Below are 17,823 nucleotides of genomic sequence, written 5' to 3' on the forward strand. Positions count from 1 at the left end.
CTCCCAACCATGTAGTAACCTGAGCTGCGGTGGACCGGACCGCTCCGGCCTCCTTGGCACCAGTAAGTGCACACAGCCACGCAGACAAAGCACCCATACACAGAATTTTTAAAATCAGTTTAGTATTTAAAAAAAAAAAAAGGCTAGAAAGGGTACTTTTATAAAAAATCTTTGCTGCTATAAATAGCATGTTAAATATACAAAGGCCCAAAATTATTCAATGGTTCATCTAAATTTCTAAAAAGATAGATGTCTAAGATGTAGAGGAGGACCTAACTATAACTGTGTGACACTAAGAAATTTGAGACTCTCTGGTCCTTCAGTCTTTACCTGTACAGGCCAGGCCATGGCTTTCTACCCATAAAAGGTGTGCTGGGAAACAAATGGTCTGAATGAATGAACGTGACTCAGCAGTACCTGGGAGGTGCTAGGACCGACCCCAGGGCCTGCACATGCCAGGCACGCCCGTCTACCACTAGTGCAGAAAGTTTCATGTGAATAGATCCATTACGAGTGGCCAACTCTTATTTCTTATGTGATTATAGTTATAAAGAAAGTGGGAATGTGCAAATAGTTGCCAAATATTTCTATAATGGGACAAAGACAAAACCGGAGTAGCATTTCTTCAGGAAGTCATTAAGAAAACACCAGACTTCTGTGGCATGACTGAAACAACAGCCTGGGCTGGCTTTTGAGCACTGTGAAAAATATCACCAGAGACCAAAACCACAAGGTAAATTTCACTTCTATATTTCAGAAAACCTACTTGAATACACTTTGAAACAAGAGTACAACAAAATAGAATATACTTCAAATGTTGAATATACAAACTATTATAGTTCAAATCTGAACGCTGGTACTTCCCCTCTTAAATGTCAACTAAAAAAGAAAAAGAGAAAATTAGGGAGAAAAAAAGGAAAAAGAGTGAGAAAGGAAACAAACACCAGGCACTGGAGTTCCCTGGTAAGTTCATGCGGGCCTGAATGTCGAAGGACAGAAGAACTGAGACCGATGGATGTGTCTGCAGACAGCAGGGCGACTTGAGCGACGCAGGTATGGTACAATAAAGGGCCGGAGCCAACTGTTAATTTCTTCACAATTAAGAAACCGACAGACTTTAAACTACCATAGAAAATGTTACATGTAAATTCTATAACAATACTGTGCTAGGTACAAGATTTTTAAAATTTTTCTTTTAATAAAAAAGCTTTACACAAACAAGCCATTAGCTTATTTCAAGAAAGGAAACCGAAAATTAGTCTAAGGCCTTTGTTTTAAAACAGCTTAAGCTATGATATATATATATATATATATATCATATATATATTCAAAATCAAAAAACAAAACAAACAAACAAACCAAAGCGCACTAGACCTTGCTCTCCTCTCTGTGAAGCTTTTGGATGCACTCAGTTCACATTCTAGAATACCTGTATTAGCAGAGTCTTCACATAGCACCAGGTAAGTGAGCACTGCCCAAGCACAGTGCTAATTGCTGGTATGCATATAAAATGCATCAAAAAAATGCTATTTGTAACAATGACGTCACCCATCCCAACCCCGCCCCGCTGAAAACTATGTAACCCCTTCCAGGCGTTAGTGTTCCAACTCTTAGTGTAACGTGATATTGTAGTGAGCTGCTTGGTCCCTTTCAGCCTTTTCTTAGTGAGGGTTCAGTTGTTCTTACTTAAGAGGCAGTTTTCTGTCAGCATCTCAATGTGTAGTTCACTTCCCACTGAAACATGGGATAGGTCATTTCCTTCCAGTACGTCTGACTGCTTTCTTCTGTGCACAGCTGTGTGACAGTCCCCCTCTGACTTCCTTGGTGACCTCCTTGCAAATGTCTGTCAGGACAACACTGACAGTCTGCAGTGCCCGCCTGAAGCTTATTTATTTCTCACACGTCACTAGCCCTTCGGTTTTCATAGTCACAGGAAGGGCGATAGCAGACGGCGCACTGACGACCACTACATGGGTTACTGTCTTATTCCCGTCTGCCCCCTTTTCTTCTACCAGCTGCAAAGTTTTCACATCGTGTTCCTGCTTTTTGGCTTCTGATTTACCCTCCGGCCCTTTTATGAGCGCACTGATAACTCGCGGAGGAGTCTGGCCAGAAGCCTGCTGAGCAGGCACAGATAGTCTCATTACAGGTGTACCATGGGCTATGGAAACAGGGGTGAGCGCCCTCACAGCCAGTGGGGTTCCAACAATGTTAATGCTTCCTGATCCAGTCAGATTCGACTTTGCCTGCAGTTGACACTGTGCAAGCTGAGTGGCAGGGATGGTGATAATCTTGGCAGGCTGCATGGTGATTCTGTCTCCATTTTCAGTGGAGGCTGGCATCACAGTCGGGACTGTCTGGATGACTACTTTTGGAGAGCTGGCCGTAGCTGGACTAGTGCTGGTTATTAATGGCGTGCCTGCGTTGACTGACTGAACTGCCACAGTTGAAATCTTTTGACCCAGTGATGTCATTACCACAGGGACTTGCATTGCCACACGAACTGTCCTGGTAGATTAAAAACAAGCTGGTTATATTTAACACTAAATGGGAAAATGAGTCTCATGTTAAATACAAATCCAAATGCCTAGACTCAGCATGTCCACCTTTTACAGCTGCAGTGATGGCCCCAGGGTCTCCTGCACGCTAATCAAGTGTTTACCACTGAGCTACGGCACCAGCTTTTTGGGGCAAGGTCTTGCTAACTTACCCTTAGGTTAGAACTCATACTCTGTAGCACAGGCAGGCCTTGAACTTACGATTCTCCTGCCTCAACCTCCACAGTACTTAGGACTATAGGTGTGTTCCACTATATATACACTTAAAAGATAAAGTACACTTAAAGATCCAGCACTTTAAAAGTGTCCCTATAGTGCTGGCCGATACAGATTAAACATTCGTTCCAAGGAGCATTCAACAAACCCTCTCCCGCCTCCCTCACCTTGGAGCTGCTGCTGCTGACACGGGTGCCGTGGTGGTAGGAGACCTGGAGGAACCATCGTGAGCAGGGGAGGTGATGTTCACAACTCTAGCCACACCCTTCTCTGCTCTGGAGCAGTTCAGAGGAGATGAGTTTTTCCCACCTCGGACGGCAGTCGCTGCCTTCAGGAGACTTTCTGCAGACAGTGACACTCGTTCTAAAGACTTGTCGTCAGCAGCTGCCGCCAAGTCTTCAGGGCAGGTCTCACTTTTGTCATCATCGATGACCACTATGTTTTTGGGCATGTCCTTGAACTGATATACAAGCCTCTGCCCTTCAACCTTTGCAAGAATTCCCCTTTGGTAGTAATATCTGCAAGGGAAAATGACTAAGTTAATCCAGTGTATGATCACATCTTACCCAAGAAAACCACACGCAGCGAACATGTGACAGAAACATTTACTTACTCCTGTATACGAGGGCTCCTTCCACTTGGCCTACACCTAAGATTACAGATTTGGTGACAATGAAGTTGGTATGTCACACCACAGGCCCCTGTGATGGTTAATATTGACTGTTGATTTGACAAGATCTAGAAACATGTAGGGTTGACTAGATTCAGTTGGAAGTGGGAAGAACCAAGTATCTGTGGGCAGCACTCTTCTATGACTCAGAATCTCAGACCAAATAAAATGGGAGGGCAAGCTAAGTAGAAGCGTTCACTGCTGTTGTCGGGCTGGGAATGAGGCGAGTCCTACCTACCATGCGCCCTTCCCTAAGTTGCCTCTCAGTAAGAAGTAGCCAATATAGCTCTGTGACCTTGATGTGTCCAAAACAGTTGTAGCACCAACAATTGAACCTAGACTCTCTATTAGGGCAAGTGCTTCATCTCCAGCACCCCATGGCCCCTTCTCTTATCTTATAGACCAGGCTAGCTTCCAACTGTAGATTGACCCTCCCCCCTCCACCTCCCAAGTGATGAGATCACAGTATGTTCCACCATGGACACCTTGTTCTCCCCCTTAAGAAAAGCTTAACGTAGACAGAATACTTTATTGGTAATAGAAGCAACTCTAATTCGTTACAAAAACAACCTGACTTTATCTGGAATAATCTCCAATCCATGGAACATGTGAATACTGACTAGCAGCTCATGCCTGAAATACCAGCATTGGGAAGCTGAAAGAATAGATGCAAGTTCAAAGCCAGCTTGTTTACACAAGCCCAAGCCAGCCTGGGATACATAGCAAGAACTGTCTCAAATAAATAAATACTATCATGTGCACATTGGTGATTTAATCGCTTTCTCGCTCCGATCAGTATCAACAAAGTTTTTTTCATTTTCAAGATAAAGTCATTTGCAGGGACTAAAAGTAAATTAACTCTGGAAAATGTATTTCAATTAGTGTTCTTACAGATCTCATCGTAGCTCAGGCTGGCTTCAAACTTATATGAAAAGAGGATGACTTTGAACTCATCCTCCGAACTTCAATTTTCTTTCTTTTTTTTTTTTTTTTAAAAGATTTATTTATTTATTATATGTAAGTACACTGTAGCTGTCTTCAGACACCCCAGAGGAGGGCGTCAGATCTCGTTATGGATGGTTGTGAGCCACCATGTGGTTGCTGGGATTTGAACTCAGGACCTTTGGAAGAGCAGTAGGGTGCTCTTACCCGCTGAGCCATCTCACCAGCCCCGAACTTCAATTTTCAATGAGTACAACTGACTACAAGGCACAGGCACTATACCCAGCCTGGGTTTAACTTTTTACAAGGCCTACAAGGTAAACAATTTCTATTCTAGAACAGTTGTAAATGCAGAGTCCCCTCCTATAAATAATGATTTTCCAATGTTAAAATATTAGGCATATAGACCAAACTTCTCTTTCCCCCATCTATTTCCAAGTTTAAAAAATTCGTCTAGGTTATTTCAAAGTTTTAAATTATATCACAGGGTTTGTTTTTTAGCTTTTCTTTAAACCACTTTAACAACTAACAGACAATCTAAAGAGACAGGTCGGTTCTGCTTAAGAACTAGCCTATGTTCATTCTCACCTCAAAGCTCGCCCCATAGTTTCATAGTTCATATCCGGTTTGTTCTTATGCTTCCCCCAGAGCTTGGAGACAGCCTTTGAGTCCACAAGTTTGAATATGCCCTTTTCTCTCTGAGTCCATTTAATATACCTGGGACAAGTATTTTTATCTTGAAGCAGATCTAAAAGAAACTCCCACAGATAGGTTGTGTTTCCTTTAAAAACAAAGCAAAAACAATGACAAGCATTAACTTAAAATTCACTAACATGATTAAATGCAAATAAAATATCCTTATTTACAACTATATATTTCTACTTCTTTTTGAGACAGGTCTGACTACGCAGCCTTCCTAGGTCTGAAACTTGCTCTGTAGATCAGGCTGGCCTCAAATTCAAGAGATCCCTGCCTCCTGAGAGCTGGATTCAAAGTGTGAGCCATGCCCAGTTCTTAAGATGTAAGGCCCTAGATTCTATGCTGTCATGAGTCCTGGACCCAGGTTTCAGGTTCGGTCATGGCAGTGGCATAGTGCTGGACAATGTAGATTCTAGGTATCTATGAGATAGGCGCTCCTACTGGCTGTGTTACATCCTTTAGACTCTCAGTCTGCACTGAAAGACAAAACCTACACAGCAGAAATGCAAAATGACCAAGGGGCAGAAGAGGAAATCAAAGCTGAAGCCAGTTCCATTCCAAATTCATAAGAAAAGAACAATGAAATTCGAGTTCGTCGTTTTTTTCCTTTCGGATATAAAACTAATACCAAAATTCACTGTGGAATTATTAGACACAGTTTTCAGTAGATTTACACAATAAAAATAAAAATATTAAAAATAGGACAAACCTAAACATATCGATAAAAAGTTAAAGATTATCAGTTTGAAAACATTTACCTATTAACTAGTGATAATTTGCTTATGGGATCATCAGACACATATGCCTAATATTACTGGAAATCATCAAACACAACAAATTAGAAAGCATAGGGGCCAGAAAGATGGTTGAGTGGTTAAAAGCATTGACTGCTTTTTGCAGAGGACCTGGGTTTAATTCTTAGCACTCATAACTGCTTGTAATTCCAGTGTCAGATCTTTAAAAGAAAAGAAAGAAAAAACAAACAAACAAACAAACACACACACACACACACACACACACACACACACACACACACACAATCAGCCAGGTGGTGCATGCCTTTGATCCTAGCACTCAGGAGGCAGAGGCAGGTGGATTTCTGAGTTCGAGGCCAGCCTGGTCTACATAGTGAGTTCCAGGACAGCCAGGGCTACACAGAGAAACCCTGTCTTGAGAAACAGAAAATATGTAGCAGAAGGCTAGAGTATCCCAAGCCTGACACAGAACGGAATCCTAACAGTTCAGAGATGCTGGCTCTCAGACTGACTTCCACTCCGACACAGACAGACAGATGAGTATTCAAATAGAATAGAATATGAGGCTAAATGTGAGGATGAGGGTCACATACAACTGTCCTCTAACACATGGTCCCAAAAACAATGGTTTGCACTGCCCTATGGACATTACCAAATACAATGGCTATCCCATCTCTTTGAGGTATAGATATTTTTCTGAAAGCTCCCCATAATGTTGGTCTACCCCTAATTAAGAAATACTAAGAAATGGTATTCCCATATGTATACCTACTAAATAATCCTGCAAAAATGTCACCTAAAAAATTTTCAAAAGCTTACTCTCATCTCTAGCCCTCCTCCTCTCTCTCCCTTCCCCCTCCTTCTTTCTACCTTCTTTCTTTCCCCTGCCTTTCTACAATAAAGCTCTAAAACCACTAAAAAAAATTTTTTTTAAATAAAATTTAAAAAAGGAAGGGGTATTTCTTTCCAAAATGACCATCCACAAATTACCTTTTCCTTCTCTGGCTTTCTTCTTGATTCCTAACTCAGGAGACCCATTGGAAACTGGTGACTGCTGGGTCTTTGGTTTACGGCCAACTGAAAAAATAAGATAAAGAAATCATAAACTGAAAACAAAATAAGCAGACTCTCTAAAAAGACATTCCTCACTAAACTAGATACTAATGTGCAGATTGAAATCCTCAGTGCCAAGGAGGTACAACCCCATGGAAAGCTAGGAAGAAGGCTGAAATCAGCATGGGCCACACAGTGACTTTAAGGGGCAGTCTCCTCAGCGTGGCAGGAGGTGTGGCTCAGTGGCAGGGCACTTGCCCAGCATGCATGAAGCGCATTCCCTCACTCAGGACTCAGAACAGATCAAAGTTGCTTGCAAAGGAGCTGTAAACACTTCTGTGATTTTACATAAAATTGTTAGTAGAAATGACTACTGTACAAAGCAAGTCAGGGGCTTCCAGCTTTTACTCATGATCAAGGACAGCATCAATCCTAAATTTTGGACTGATATCCTGGAGCTCACAATGTAGACCAGACTGGCCTTGCACTCAGAGATCCCTCTGCCTCTGCCTCCCAAGAACTGGAAATAAAGGTGTGAGCCACCATCCGCTGCTGTTAGAAGAACTTCCTATAAGCCTAGATGATGGCGTTTGCTCATGGTCTCCCTCTCCTCCTCAGTCAGCAACAATCTCACCTACATTCTGCAGAGGCTCTGCTCATCTGAGGACTCTCTGAGCTCAAATGAACACAAATAGTAAACACTCGCTCACGCTGGGAGCCACAGAGTTCACTAGAATTTTAAGCAAATGTTGAAATTTCCTTGTCAACTTGTAGATACAATGTGAAGTTTTAAGAAAGAAAATAAAGCAACACTCTCCAAGTGATTCCGTCTAATAAACGCCTTGGTCACTCTCGCTTGTCCTTCCCTGCTTCTCCCACAAGGCAGAGAGATCAGCAAGGGGAAGTGTGAAATGTGTTACACCGCTCCTCAGTACAAACGGTTTCAGGGCTGGCGAGACGACGGCTCAGCTGCCTGTGCAGTTCCCTCTGCCCTCCGTACGCACCACAGCACACACGTCACACAGTAAAAACCTACAGAAAGACCCTATGCTTCACATGTAGTCACAAACCACACAGATAATGGCATTCTGACTCTGCCTCCTAAACAGCAGTAAGCCCAGAACGATGCAGACTTGTAATGTTTTACTAGTTATGGGCTTTATTACTACGTTCTCAGACATATAGCATGCTTCCATGATAGCCACTGCTCCACACTACTCTTTGTGGCCTCTTTCCAAGCCAGGTCCCTCTTTCTTTCCCTGAATTGTCTCCCCCTTCTACTTTCATGGTCCAGCCTGGCCTAAAATTAATTATCTTCATGCCTCAACCACCTGAGTATTGATACCACAACCATATGTCACCTTACCCTATCTATAACATTGTGTTTTCTTCAATCCTGGTTCCCTAAGAGAAAACATGCTGTTTGTTTTTCTAAGTCTAGTTTATTTTGCTTGGCTCCACCCATTCTCCTGCAAACATGATTCCCTTTTCCTGGCTAAACATTCTGGTGTGTGTGTACACATCTCATGTGCACACATATGTATATGCACACAGACATAGATCACATTTCATTTTTCCATTAATCTTTGATAGACACCTAGATTAATTCCCTAACAGAACACACACTGAACACACAACTTAGATCCCTTCAGGGACATGACAGGTATGGCTGGGCCGCACCATTAGCTCTATCTGTAGCTTGTTGAAAGCCCTATGATCTACATCTTACCAATAACATAGGAGTGTGTTACTCCCTACCCCGCACGGGCCATTCTCAGCAGTACTTGCTACACTATTTTCTGTTTGTTCAGTTGGTGGGTGTGCTGTTTTTAATTACACTGTGTGTGTGTGTGTGTGTGTGTGTGTGTGTGCCCCAACAGTTAGACATACATGTGGACACAGAACAATTTGTAGGAGTCGGTTCTTTCCCTCCACCATGTGAACCCCCCACCCACCCCCAACCCCTGTGCACTGAAGTCAGGTTGTGACGCTTGCTGTCACTGTCAGCCTCCTTTGTGCTAGGATCACAGGCACGAGCACCATGCCCTCTGTGTTCTTGATGGGAGCCACTGAGCACAGTGAAGGGGGCAGCAAGTGTGTCTTCAGCTCAGTCCCTGACAGCTGACAATGGTGAAATGACTCACGTGCACAGATCGGCCATTTGGACTCTCCAGCCACGTCTGCTCAGGTCATTTGCCTAGCAGTGATTGTCTTTTTGTTTTAATTATATTTGTTCCTTGAGCCAAAGGTTTTTAGTGGGAAGTGAGTAGAAGAGGTTTAAGCCATAGTTAACCTCTGTGACCACTGTGTGAGTTGTAGTGGAGAAAATGCACTGAGCTGAGGTGGGCACCGTGGCCACCCTTCCCACCACGACAGATCTTCTCCCTCTGCAGCCGGAAGACAAGCAAACCCTTCCTTCTGCAAGGAGCTCTGCTCACGGGGTTTTACCACAGCAACACAAAGTAATGAAACAAGGTTTTAACTAAGGCTTTCCTTTCTTTCCCATTTTACCCTTGATCTGACTAGGAAAGGATGTGTGCACGATGCCGTGGAGCTGTGCTAGCCTGCACACTTTACCACAGAGATGAGGTTTAGTGAGCAGGGATTCTCTTTACCCACTGCTAAGCTTATACTGGCAATCTTAAATGTTTGTGTAATGTGTACAGGTGTTTTGTCTGCATGTATATCTCTGTACCACTTTGCAAGTCTGGTGCCCAGAAGAGGGCATCAGACCCAATGAAATTGGAGTTAAAGGCTGCTGTGCTTCAGATTCCTGGAGCTGTATTTGCAGGGAGCTGTGAACAGTCATGTGGGTTCTGGGAATAGAATCTGAAGACCAGTCAGTGCTCTGAACTTCTGGGCCCTCTCTCCAGCCCTCACCCTGGGTCTTTTAAAGAAGAACACCAGGACTTTAATACTGGCACTGGGGAGGCAGAGGCAGTTAGCTCTCTATGGGAAGTCGAAGGAAGGGAAAGGGAAAGGGAGAAGAAAGAGAAGAAAACAGAAAGCAGTCTGAGAAGGAGGTGGTAGCAAAGAGAAGAGGAGGGGAGGAAGGGAGGGCCCAGGGCCCAGCGGAGAAGAAAGAGGAAATACAAGGAAGAAAGCATTTGGCTTAAGAAAAGGATTTGTAGTCCTTGTGATCCTCCAACTTCATCCTCAACAATCCGCCCACCTTACATGATCCACACTCCAGGACAGGGCAAGCCTATGCCAGGAGTAGTTGGCCAATACAAAACAGACTCCATCGTTTCTTGTGACCTTATCATCTTGTTTTTTGGTTTTGTTTTGGTTGTCAGGTTTTGGAAAGAGAATGAAGTTGGGTTAGTAGAGAGCAAGGAAGATCTAGGAGGAGTTGCCTGGATTTTAAAAATATTATCCACAAAAGAAAGAAAACATAAAACCAAGAATGTTACTTGGTAGTTCTGTGTGTGTGTGTGTGTGTGTGTGTGTGTGTGTGTGTGTGTGTGTGTGTGTGTTAATAGGCTATTACAGTGGCAAATGTTTGCATTCATCTCAATACTGGGGAGGCCGAGGTAGGAGAATGACAATTCAAGGACAGCCTGAGCTATATGTAGATAAGACCTTACCCCCAAAATAATTTAAAAATATAAAAGCACCAGAGGCAGGCAGATCTCGGAGTTTGAAACCAGCCTGGTCTTCAGAGCAAGTTCCAGGACAGCCAGGGCCACACAGAGAAACCCCATCTCAGAAAACCAAAACCAAACAAACCAACCAACAAAAAGATAAGATGGGAAAGATGCATCACAAGTGACACACATACTCAACCTTTTTTCTTTTTCATTGGTTCGTGGCTATCTGGTGAAGTAGGGATAGGCGAGGCATCCATCGGTTCAGACTCTTCTGTTGATACCTCCACCACAGTCTCTGTGATGACATCTGGCCTCATCGCAGCATGGATAAACTCTGGAGTTGATATACAAGGAGGGACAAACACTTCCACTATAAAAAAAAGTTGAAAAATTAAAATTTCCTACCCCTATTATAGTTTCCTAGATGGATAGTTCAATATTAGAAGAGGCTGGGTTTACAAAAGAATTATTCCAAGCAAGAAAGGTAAGACCTGTGCCTGAACAAGTCAAGTTACTGAATATCCCAACTATTACAGTACACAGGTAAATGAGATTACGACAGCCATCTTGACAGTCAACCTCCTTTTCATACTTCTAGGTACTTAAAGAAAAATGATGTTGTGTGTGTACACATTTTCAGCTGGCATGTACTTGTGTGCCTAGTGCCTGCAAAGGCCAGAGAGGGCATCGGATCCTCTAGAACTGGAGCCACCATGTGGGTAGGTGTGGAGAACCAAACCTAGGTCTTCTTCCAGAGCATGCAGTGCTCTCAACCCCTCAGCTGTCTCTCCAACTCCCTTTAAACTTTAAGTTAATCGAGTAACATTTTACATATTTTCACAGGGAAAATATGAAAAGAATAGTCCTTTAGTAATTACTTTTGTTGCATACATTTGCCATTATTCATTAACTGAGGAATACAAGGACATGATACAAAATTTTAAATTTATAAATATATGTTCAATACAAATTACATAGTTATATTTCATTTTAAAATATAAAAAGGGAAAATAACTATTCATTTTAGGCCATCACTCAAAATAGTACATACAGATTGTCATCTGGTATTCTATTACAGACAATATTGTTGCTTCAATTTCTATCACATACGCATGAATAATAAGGATACCACACCTTGAAGAATGCATTGGATTCCTAATCCAATTAAAAAGATGGCTGCCGGGCTGGGAAGCTAGGTCAGGGTTTAAGAGCACTGGGCCGCCCTTCCAGGACTGGGATACAATTCCCAACATCCAAATGGCAGCTCACAAACATCTGTTACTCCCGTCCCAGAGGATCCGATCCTTCTCTGGCACCCATGGATATCAGGCATGCACACGGTACACAGACATGTAGGCAGGCAAAGACCTATACACATAAAATAACCTTTTAAAGATGGCTACTCTTAGCAACTTACACTAAATTTCTGCACACTGAATTAAAATTAGGACAAAATCAAATTAGTACACCACCACTATTAAAATCAGCCTGCCCCAAAAAATGAATAAATAAATTATAAAAGCAATCTTATCTCACAAGCTAAAATGAATATAAAGTAAATCAATAAACTCCTTTCTTTTCCTCTTTACCATGGCCAGCTCCATGTAGTTACTGCCTGTTGATCAGAGTAAAGGACTGAAAGAGTTATAGGGAGCAAAGGACCCAACTGTCCAACTCTAAAGGACTACAACTACCTAAAATTTACCCAGAATCAAGAAAATAAACACAAAAAAAAAAAAAAAAAGAGAAAAGAAAGAAAAGAAAAGAAACATAGAACATAAACAAATACAGTACTTAAGATTTTAGAACCTTTCGTATCCGTTACTGATATCAGGTGTGTATGTCTAGACCTTTAAGAACTCTAGCAATAACTCCTTTGCATTAACAGCTTACTTCTATTCTCATTTTCTTTAATAGAGCTTTTTCTCTATGTAGCCCTAGCTGTCCTGGAACTCTCACTCTGTAGACCAGGCTGGCCTCAAACTCAGAAATCTGCCTGCCTCTGCCTCCCCAGTGCTGGGAATTAAAGGTATGCGCCACCACCGTCCTCTTAACTTCTTCATTCTAATAGGAAACAATGTGACCCAACAATAGGAAAATATGGGTAGCTCACATACCAGGACTTCTTGAATCCCTCAAGCAGGTAGGAGATTCCATATGAAGCAGGGCTTCAGCAGCTTCAATGGTCTTATCTGTACAGTGTGCATTACTGCTGTGAACTGATGCTTCCACTGTGAAAAAAGCAAAGTTCTTAATTAAAAATTAAAACACTAGTAATTTAAAATATATTACTGAATATGTATGAACTGATTGTCCATGTGAACAATTCTACATAAGCCATTGACTATTTGTTAACTACTTACTAAAATAATAATAATAAAAATAATGTCTACGTTCTGTAAAGTGAATACTGATTTTAAAAGCAACCAATTGAGCCAGGACTAAGCCACACGCTTTTCATCCCAGTACTTGCAAGGTTAAGGCAGGGAGTGGAATTGGAAGCTATTCTGAGGTATATAGGCAGACCGTATCTCAAATCCAAAACCCCAACAAAGCTGATAAGAAGTTAGTAAGGAGTTTGCAGATCTTTTTTAAAAAGGAAAACAAAAAGAACCTTGAATTATGAAGCCTGCATCCATTTTAGACCAAAAATTGACAAACTTAGGGACTCATCCACAGGGTTTAGGGAACAGGAGGAGAGGTTGGGTGGAGAACAATATAGGACAACTATGTAATCTTATGTGTCGTCACTAAACTAAGAACAATATATATAATAGCCAACAGAAACGAGGAAGAAACTGTTTTCTAAGCTAGCCTAAGGCATAACTTCAATTTCTATACAGTCTCCTGTGAGTGGACAACCTCCAGACAAGGGTTACTAGTTTTACAGTCACAGCACTTCAGAAGTTTCCTTATAGTAAGCTTATTCTTTTCTGAGACTCACTTCACTAGGTTTCACATAAGTACAAATGTGGGTAGGTGAGTGAATGGGTGCATGAAAAGATGAGTGGTTTGTATTTCTTTTAGGCTTTGCTATCAAATGACTTGTGAAAGAGTCAAGTACACAAACAGGTTTGCACTTTCAGATCTAGCAGCTTGGGTTCTTAGTCTCTGCCACTAAGGCAACCCACTTATTCTCTTCTGCCTCGGTTTCCAATTACAGAGCAGGGTATTTCCAAAAAAAAGCTGTGAAAATCACATACAGTTCCTGACATGAAGTGGGAATTCAGTGTGATGACTGCTTGCTCCTGTAAAAGTGTAAGCCCCTTTAGTTAAGAGAGCTATCTTAACCCAACTTTGAACTCACAACTGGCTTTGTTTAGTTTTGAGATGCTGGGGATCAAACCCAACACCTCCCATTACTGAGCAAGTGTTCCACCCCTAGGCTAGCATATATATATATATATATATATATATATATATATATATATATATATATACACATACACATACACACACACACACACATACATATACAGAGAGAGGGGGGGCAAATATGCATTTCTTTTATGTGTCAAACTAAGGACAATTCCATAACCTTAAGGGCCATAACCTTAAGGGGAGAAATGTCAAGAATTCATTATCTTGGTTATGCATTTATTTCACAACTCTGACTTAATTATACTGACTAATCTATATGGTTAGAAGTTCTGAAACATAAATACTAGATTTTAATTTGACTGACTTTTCTCACGATGTTCCCCTTAAGAAGCTTGTTGTGAATGTTTATAAAATTTCATAAAACCATGACAAATCCACAAATACAGTCATGAATCTTCTGGCCTGTCTCGGGAAATTTTAATTTTAAAAACTGTTACAGCCTCTAAATTCCCCAAATGCTAAACCTCGGCCTTAGAAACGAAGTCATCTGGGGAGCATTTGTTTTTAAAACCTCAGGCCTGTTCTAGCACCTGTTACACACCGTCCACACTCCCAAGCAAGGTACTCCGTCTCTCCAGTTGCTCTTTCCATTTATGGAAATCTGCTCAAAGCTAACTGGATCTGGAGAGGCAGCCAAACCTCTAAGTAAATCTATCTTTAGGTGACCCTGCTTACTCTTATCTGCAGCTTCAGTGAGGCAAAGGATTCACTCAGCCCTGCTAGTTCAACTTTTAAAAACTTGGTATAAATGTAAAAGACACCACCATGCTTGCTTGGGGCTGTTTTTCACAGGGGCCCCTGTAAGACTCACATACACTAACAACCCCCAGAAAGCAAATTCTCAGGTTCTAAACATCATCTTGGGAGCCATTCTCTTTAAGGCAGAATTGGTGTTGTAATTTAGCCATTCTCTTTAAGGCAGAATTGGTGTTGTAATTTAGCTGTTGTCTTAGGTGCTATTAATAAACTATCCTGGGTAAGCTAACTCCTTATGTAATATTATGAAGCTATATTCTAAAAACTGTACTGTACTACAATTAGCTTCAAATATTTAAAAGTCATAGGGCAACAAAGCTACAGATTTTAAAATATAAGTTATAAACAACAACAAGAATACTTGCCTAACAGTTACATATCATGCACACTAAACTCTTAAGCAGCTTGAAATGCTGTTTATGTTAGTACAAATGAAGCTCCATGGCCTGGTCTGGTCTGCTTGTGCTTCTTAAGGCAGAGTCTCATGTAGCCAGCATAGCCAGGAACTCTAGACACAGCAGAGATCTTGAACTATCAATCCTCCTGCCTCTGCTCCCTAAGCACGAGATTACAAGGGTTCTTCTACCACACCCAATTCCAATTAGTTTTTTAAAATTTTCTTGCTTCTACTTCTGACCTCAAACTTCAGAGTCCCAGATTTAACAAATTATAACTCCCAAATATTTTACTATTACTTTAAATACAATTTATAAGTTGCTAACTAGAAAGTCCAATACGTTAAGTACAATCAGCCAGTGTCAATTGAGTATTTATCACGGGCCCAATGCTGTGCTACCAATAGGACAAGTCTGAATAGCTCTCGGCCTCCTACTGCTTCAGGTTCAGAGAGTGCCACCAAACCCAGTGCAGACGTAAAATAATCTCCTGTTACTCTGAAATCAACCAGTGTGTTAAAGAGCAGTGATTTCTATTTTGGGAGCTACCATGTTCATCTGCAGCTCAATGCTAAACATAAATAAAAAACTAAAAGCCAAGTGTCTGATAAATTAAAATATAATGAGAGTTTCTAAGAATATGTTACCCATTTTATAGAAATGAGGAGTCAACAGGTAATTTTCTAATACAATGTTTGGTAACAGAAAAACTTTAGTGCTGTTTTGTTCAGCTCAGTAATTCAAACGAAACTTAAAAGTGCACATGTGTAAAGATATAAACACCAGTTTAATAGTACACTGTGACCAAAGTAAGAAAGTAAAAGCAGCATCTATCTGCAAATAAACTCCTCCTCACTGCTTTCTAAATAAACGATGTATGAAATCCATGGCAGAAACTGAACACCTTGGTTTAAAAATAGAAACAAACTAATATGTAATTGGACGGGTCTCATTTTCTAGCAGTTTAGCTCACTGGCCAAGTCTCCTTGAAAATGAATTCAATTTTGACCATGCCATCAATAAACGTGGCCTGTGCGCCATTTCCTGTGGATGAATATGCCCACTCCACGTCCCTCTCCATTCAGCTGGTCACTGCAGCAGACTCACTCAACAGCTGTTACAAAATACCAAACTTGGTAATTAAGTCTGACAAGAGGCATACCTCCCAGCTTTGCAGAGAGAACGCTGGCAATGGATCTAGCTCTTAACTGTGTTCTCAAGTCAGAAATAAACTTTACTAGCAATGGAGTTTGAGAGCAATGGAAAAATGAGAATACTTCATTAGGTGTCAGTGGTTCCTCCTAAACACAGCACCGTAAACTCATACTTCCTAGGTCCCCACTCAAGTTCTGCACCAACCAACGACATCCTCTAATGCCTCCAGACAGGGTAGTGACAGAGACCCAAACCACTGCAGTAAAGAAGGGGAACTGGGATCTTTCATCTTCACATCTGTCTTCCTTGACCATCAACCAATACAGCTTTATAAAACATAAGAAGACAATTAAAATAACTTTCTAATCCAAAGTTAGTCAATTGAGTATAAGCCATAATTTTAAATTCTCTTAGCCACATTTAAAAAGTACAAAAGGGATATTAATGGCCTTAAAAGGGGAAGAGGTCTACCATTCTGAAATTAGTATCTTTTGTTTAACCTAATATATCCAAAATACTGCCATGCCAGGGTGTAATCAATATAAAACCTTTCAAAATTGAATTTCCCAGTCAAATCTCAAAAACTCAATACCCACAGGTGGCTAGCAATTTTACCAAATGACAGCCAAAACTGTTAAACTTAACAGTTTTGCTTAAGACGCTTCTGCATTCAAATCATTGAGAATCTCAAAAAGACTTTGAATATGTTATCTACAGATAGTTATTGTATTAATAAACTAAATCTTAGCTAGGCAGTTACTTTATGCCTGAAATCCCAATTTTCAGACGTTTTAGGTTAGACAGCATGGGCTAGCTAGCACGAGGCCTTACCTCAATAAAAAAAACTTTTTTTTTAACTTCAAAAATATTTACAATAATGCACATGTTACTTAAATATGCATAAAAGAGAAATAACTAGAATAATCCAGCGGCTTAAAGAATGTGTTTGTTATACATGCATGCACGTTATGTACTAGAGATGGGTGTTCAAAGGGATTGAACCTAGGGCCTTGTATACACTAGGCAAGCAGTCCACCACTAAGCTATATCCTCAGCCCTGTTTTATTTTTGTTTTTATTTCAGATAGGGTATCATTAAGCTTGCCCAGGCTGGCTTTGAATTCACTCCATAGCCTATATATAAGCCATGAATTCCATGAATTTGCAATAAGCCTGCCTCAGTCTCCAGAGTAGCTGGGATTACAGACCTGTGCCACTAAACACAGCATGTTTTACATATCCTGGGATTCTTTTTACATTTTTGCTTCTGTGCACTGGTAAGATTGAAAGGCAAATAACTAATCTCCTAATGTTCTGAAAAACAGGTTGACATTTTAGATTCCCCTGAAAGCCTCCTGGAGTCTCAAGATCTGTGTGCTGCCTGCCTTTCTCTGCCATTATTTCTTCCTAAAGAAAACCGCTTTATGTTTAATTATTGATTGACTTTATGCCCTGGCATTACTTTGTAACTTTGCTGACATATAAATCTGAGTACTCATATTGCAATGAACTGTTAATTTCTTTCACAATGAATTTTTTCCTATACTGGAGATTATATACACAGCCTTACCAAGTCATACAAGTCATCCCCATATATGTTTCTTCCTCTGTGTGTGTGTGTGTGTGTGTGTGTGTGTGTGTGTGTGTGTGTGTG

At 41.0% G+C, this 17,823-nt stretch overlaps 1 protein-coding gene across 8 annotated transcripts in view; it reads right to left on the bottom strand.

The window, feature by feature from the left end:
- Positions 1-734: 734 nt before the first annotated feature.
- The window catches only part of Elf2 (E74 like ETS transcription factor 2), a 91,044-nt gene continuing 73,955 nt past the window's right edge, over positions 735-17,823 (bottom strand). For 5 of the 8 annotated variants that reach the window (XM_029537420.1, XM_021196005.2, XM_029537421.1 and 2 more), the window contains 6 exons: positions 12,601-12,714; positions 10,680-10,853; positions 6,831-6,917; positions 4,975-5,167; positions 2,942-3,292; positions 735-2,508 (listed from right to left, as the gene is read on the bottom strand). In XM_029537420.1, coding sequence (XP_029393280.1) covers positions 1,890-2,508; positions 2,942-3,292; positions 4,975-5,167; positions 6,831-6,917; positions 10,680-10,853; positions 12,601-12,714 — 1,538 coding nt within the window. In that variant the 3' untranslated portion in view covers positions 735-1,889. The remainder of the gene's footprint in view (positions 2,509-2,941; positions 3,293-4,974; positions 5,168-6,830; positions 6,918-10,679; positions 10,854-12,600; positions 12,715-17,823) is intronic. The other 3 variants (XM_021196006.2, XM_029537423.1, XM_021196009.2) reach the window with 1 other exon arrangement.

Source organism: Mus pahari, chromosome 4 (assembly GCF_900095145.1).
Source record: "Mus pahari chromosome 4, PAHARI_EIJ_v1.1, whole genome shotgun sequence".
Lineage (NCBI taxonomy): Eukaryota > Metazoa > Chordata > Mammalia > Rodentia > Muridae > Mus > Mus pahari.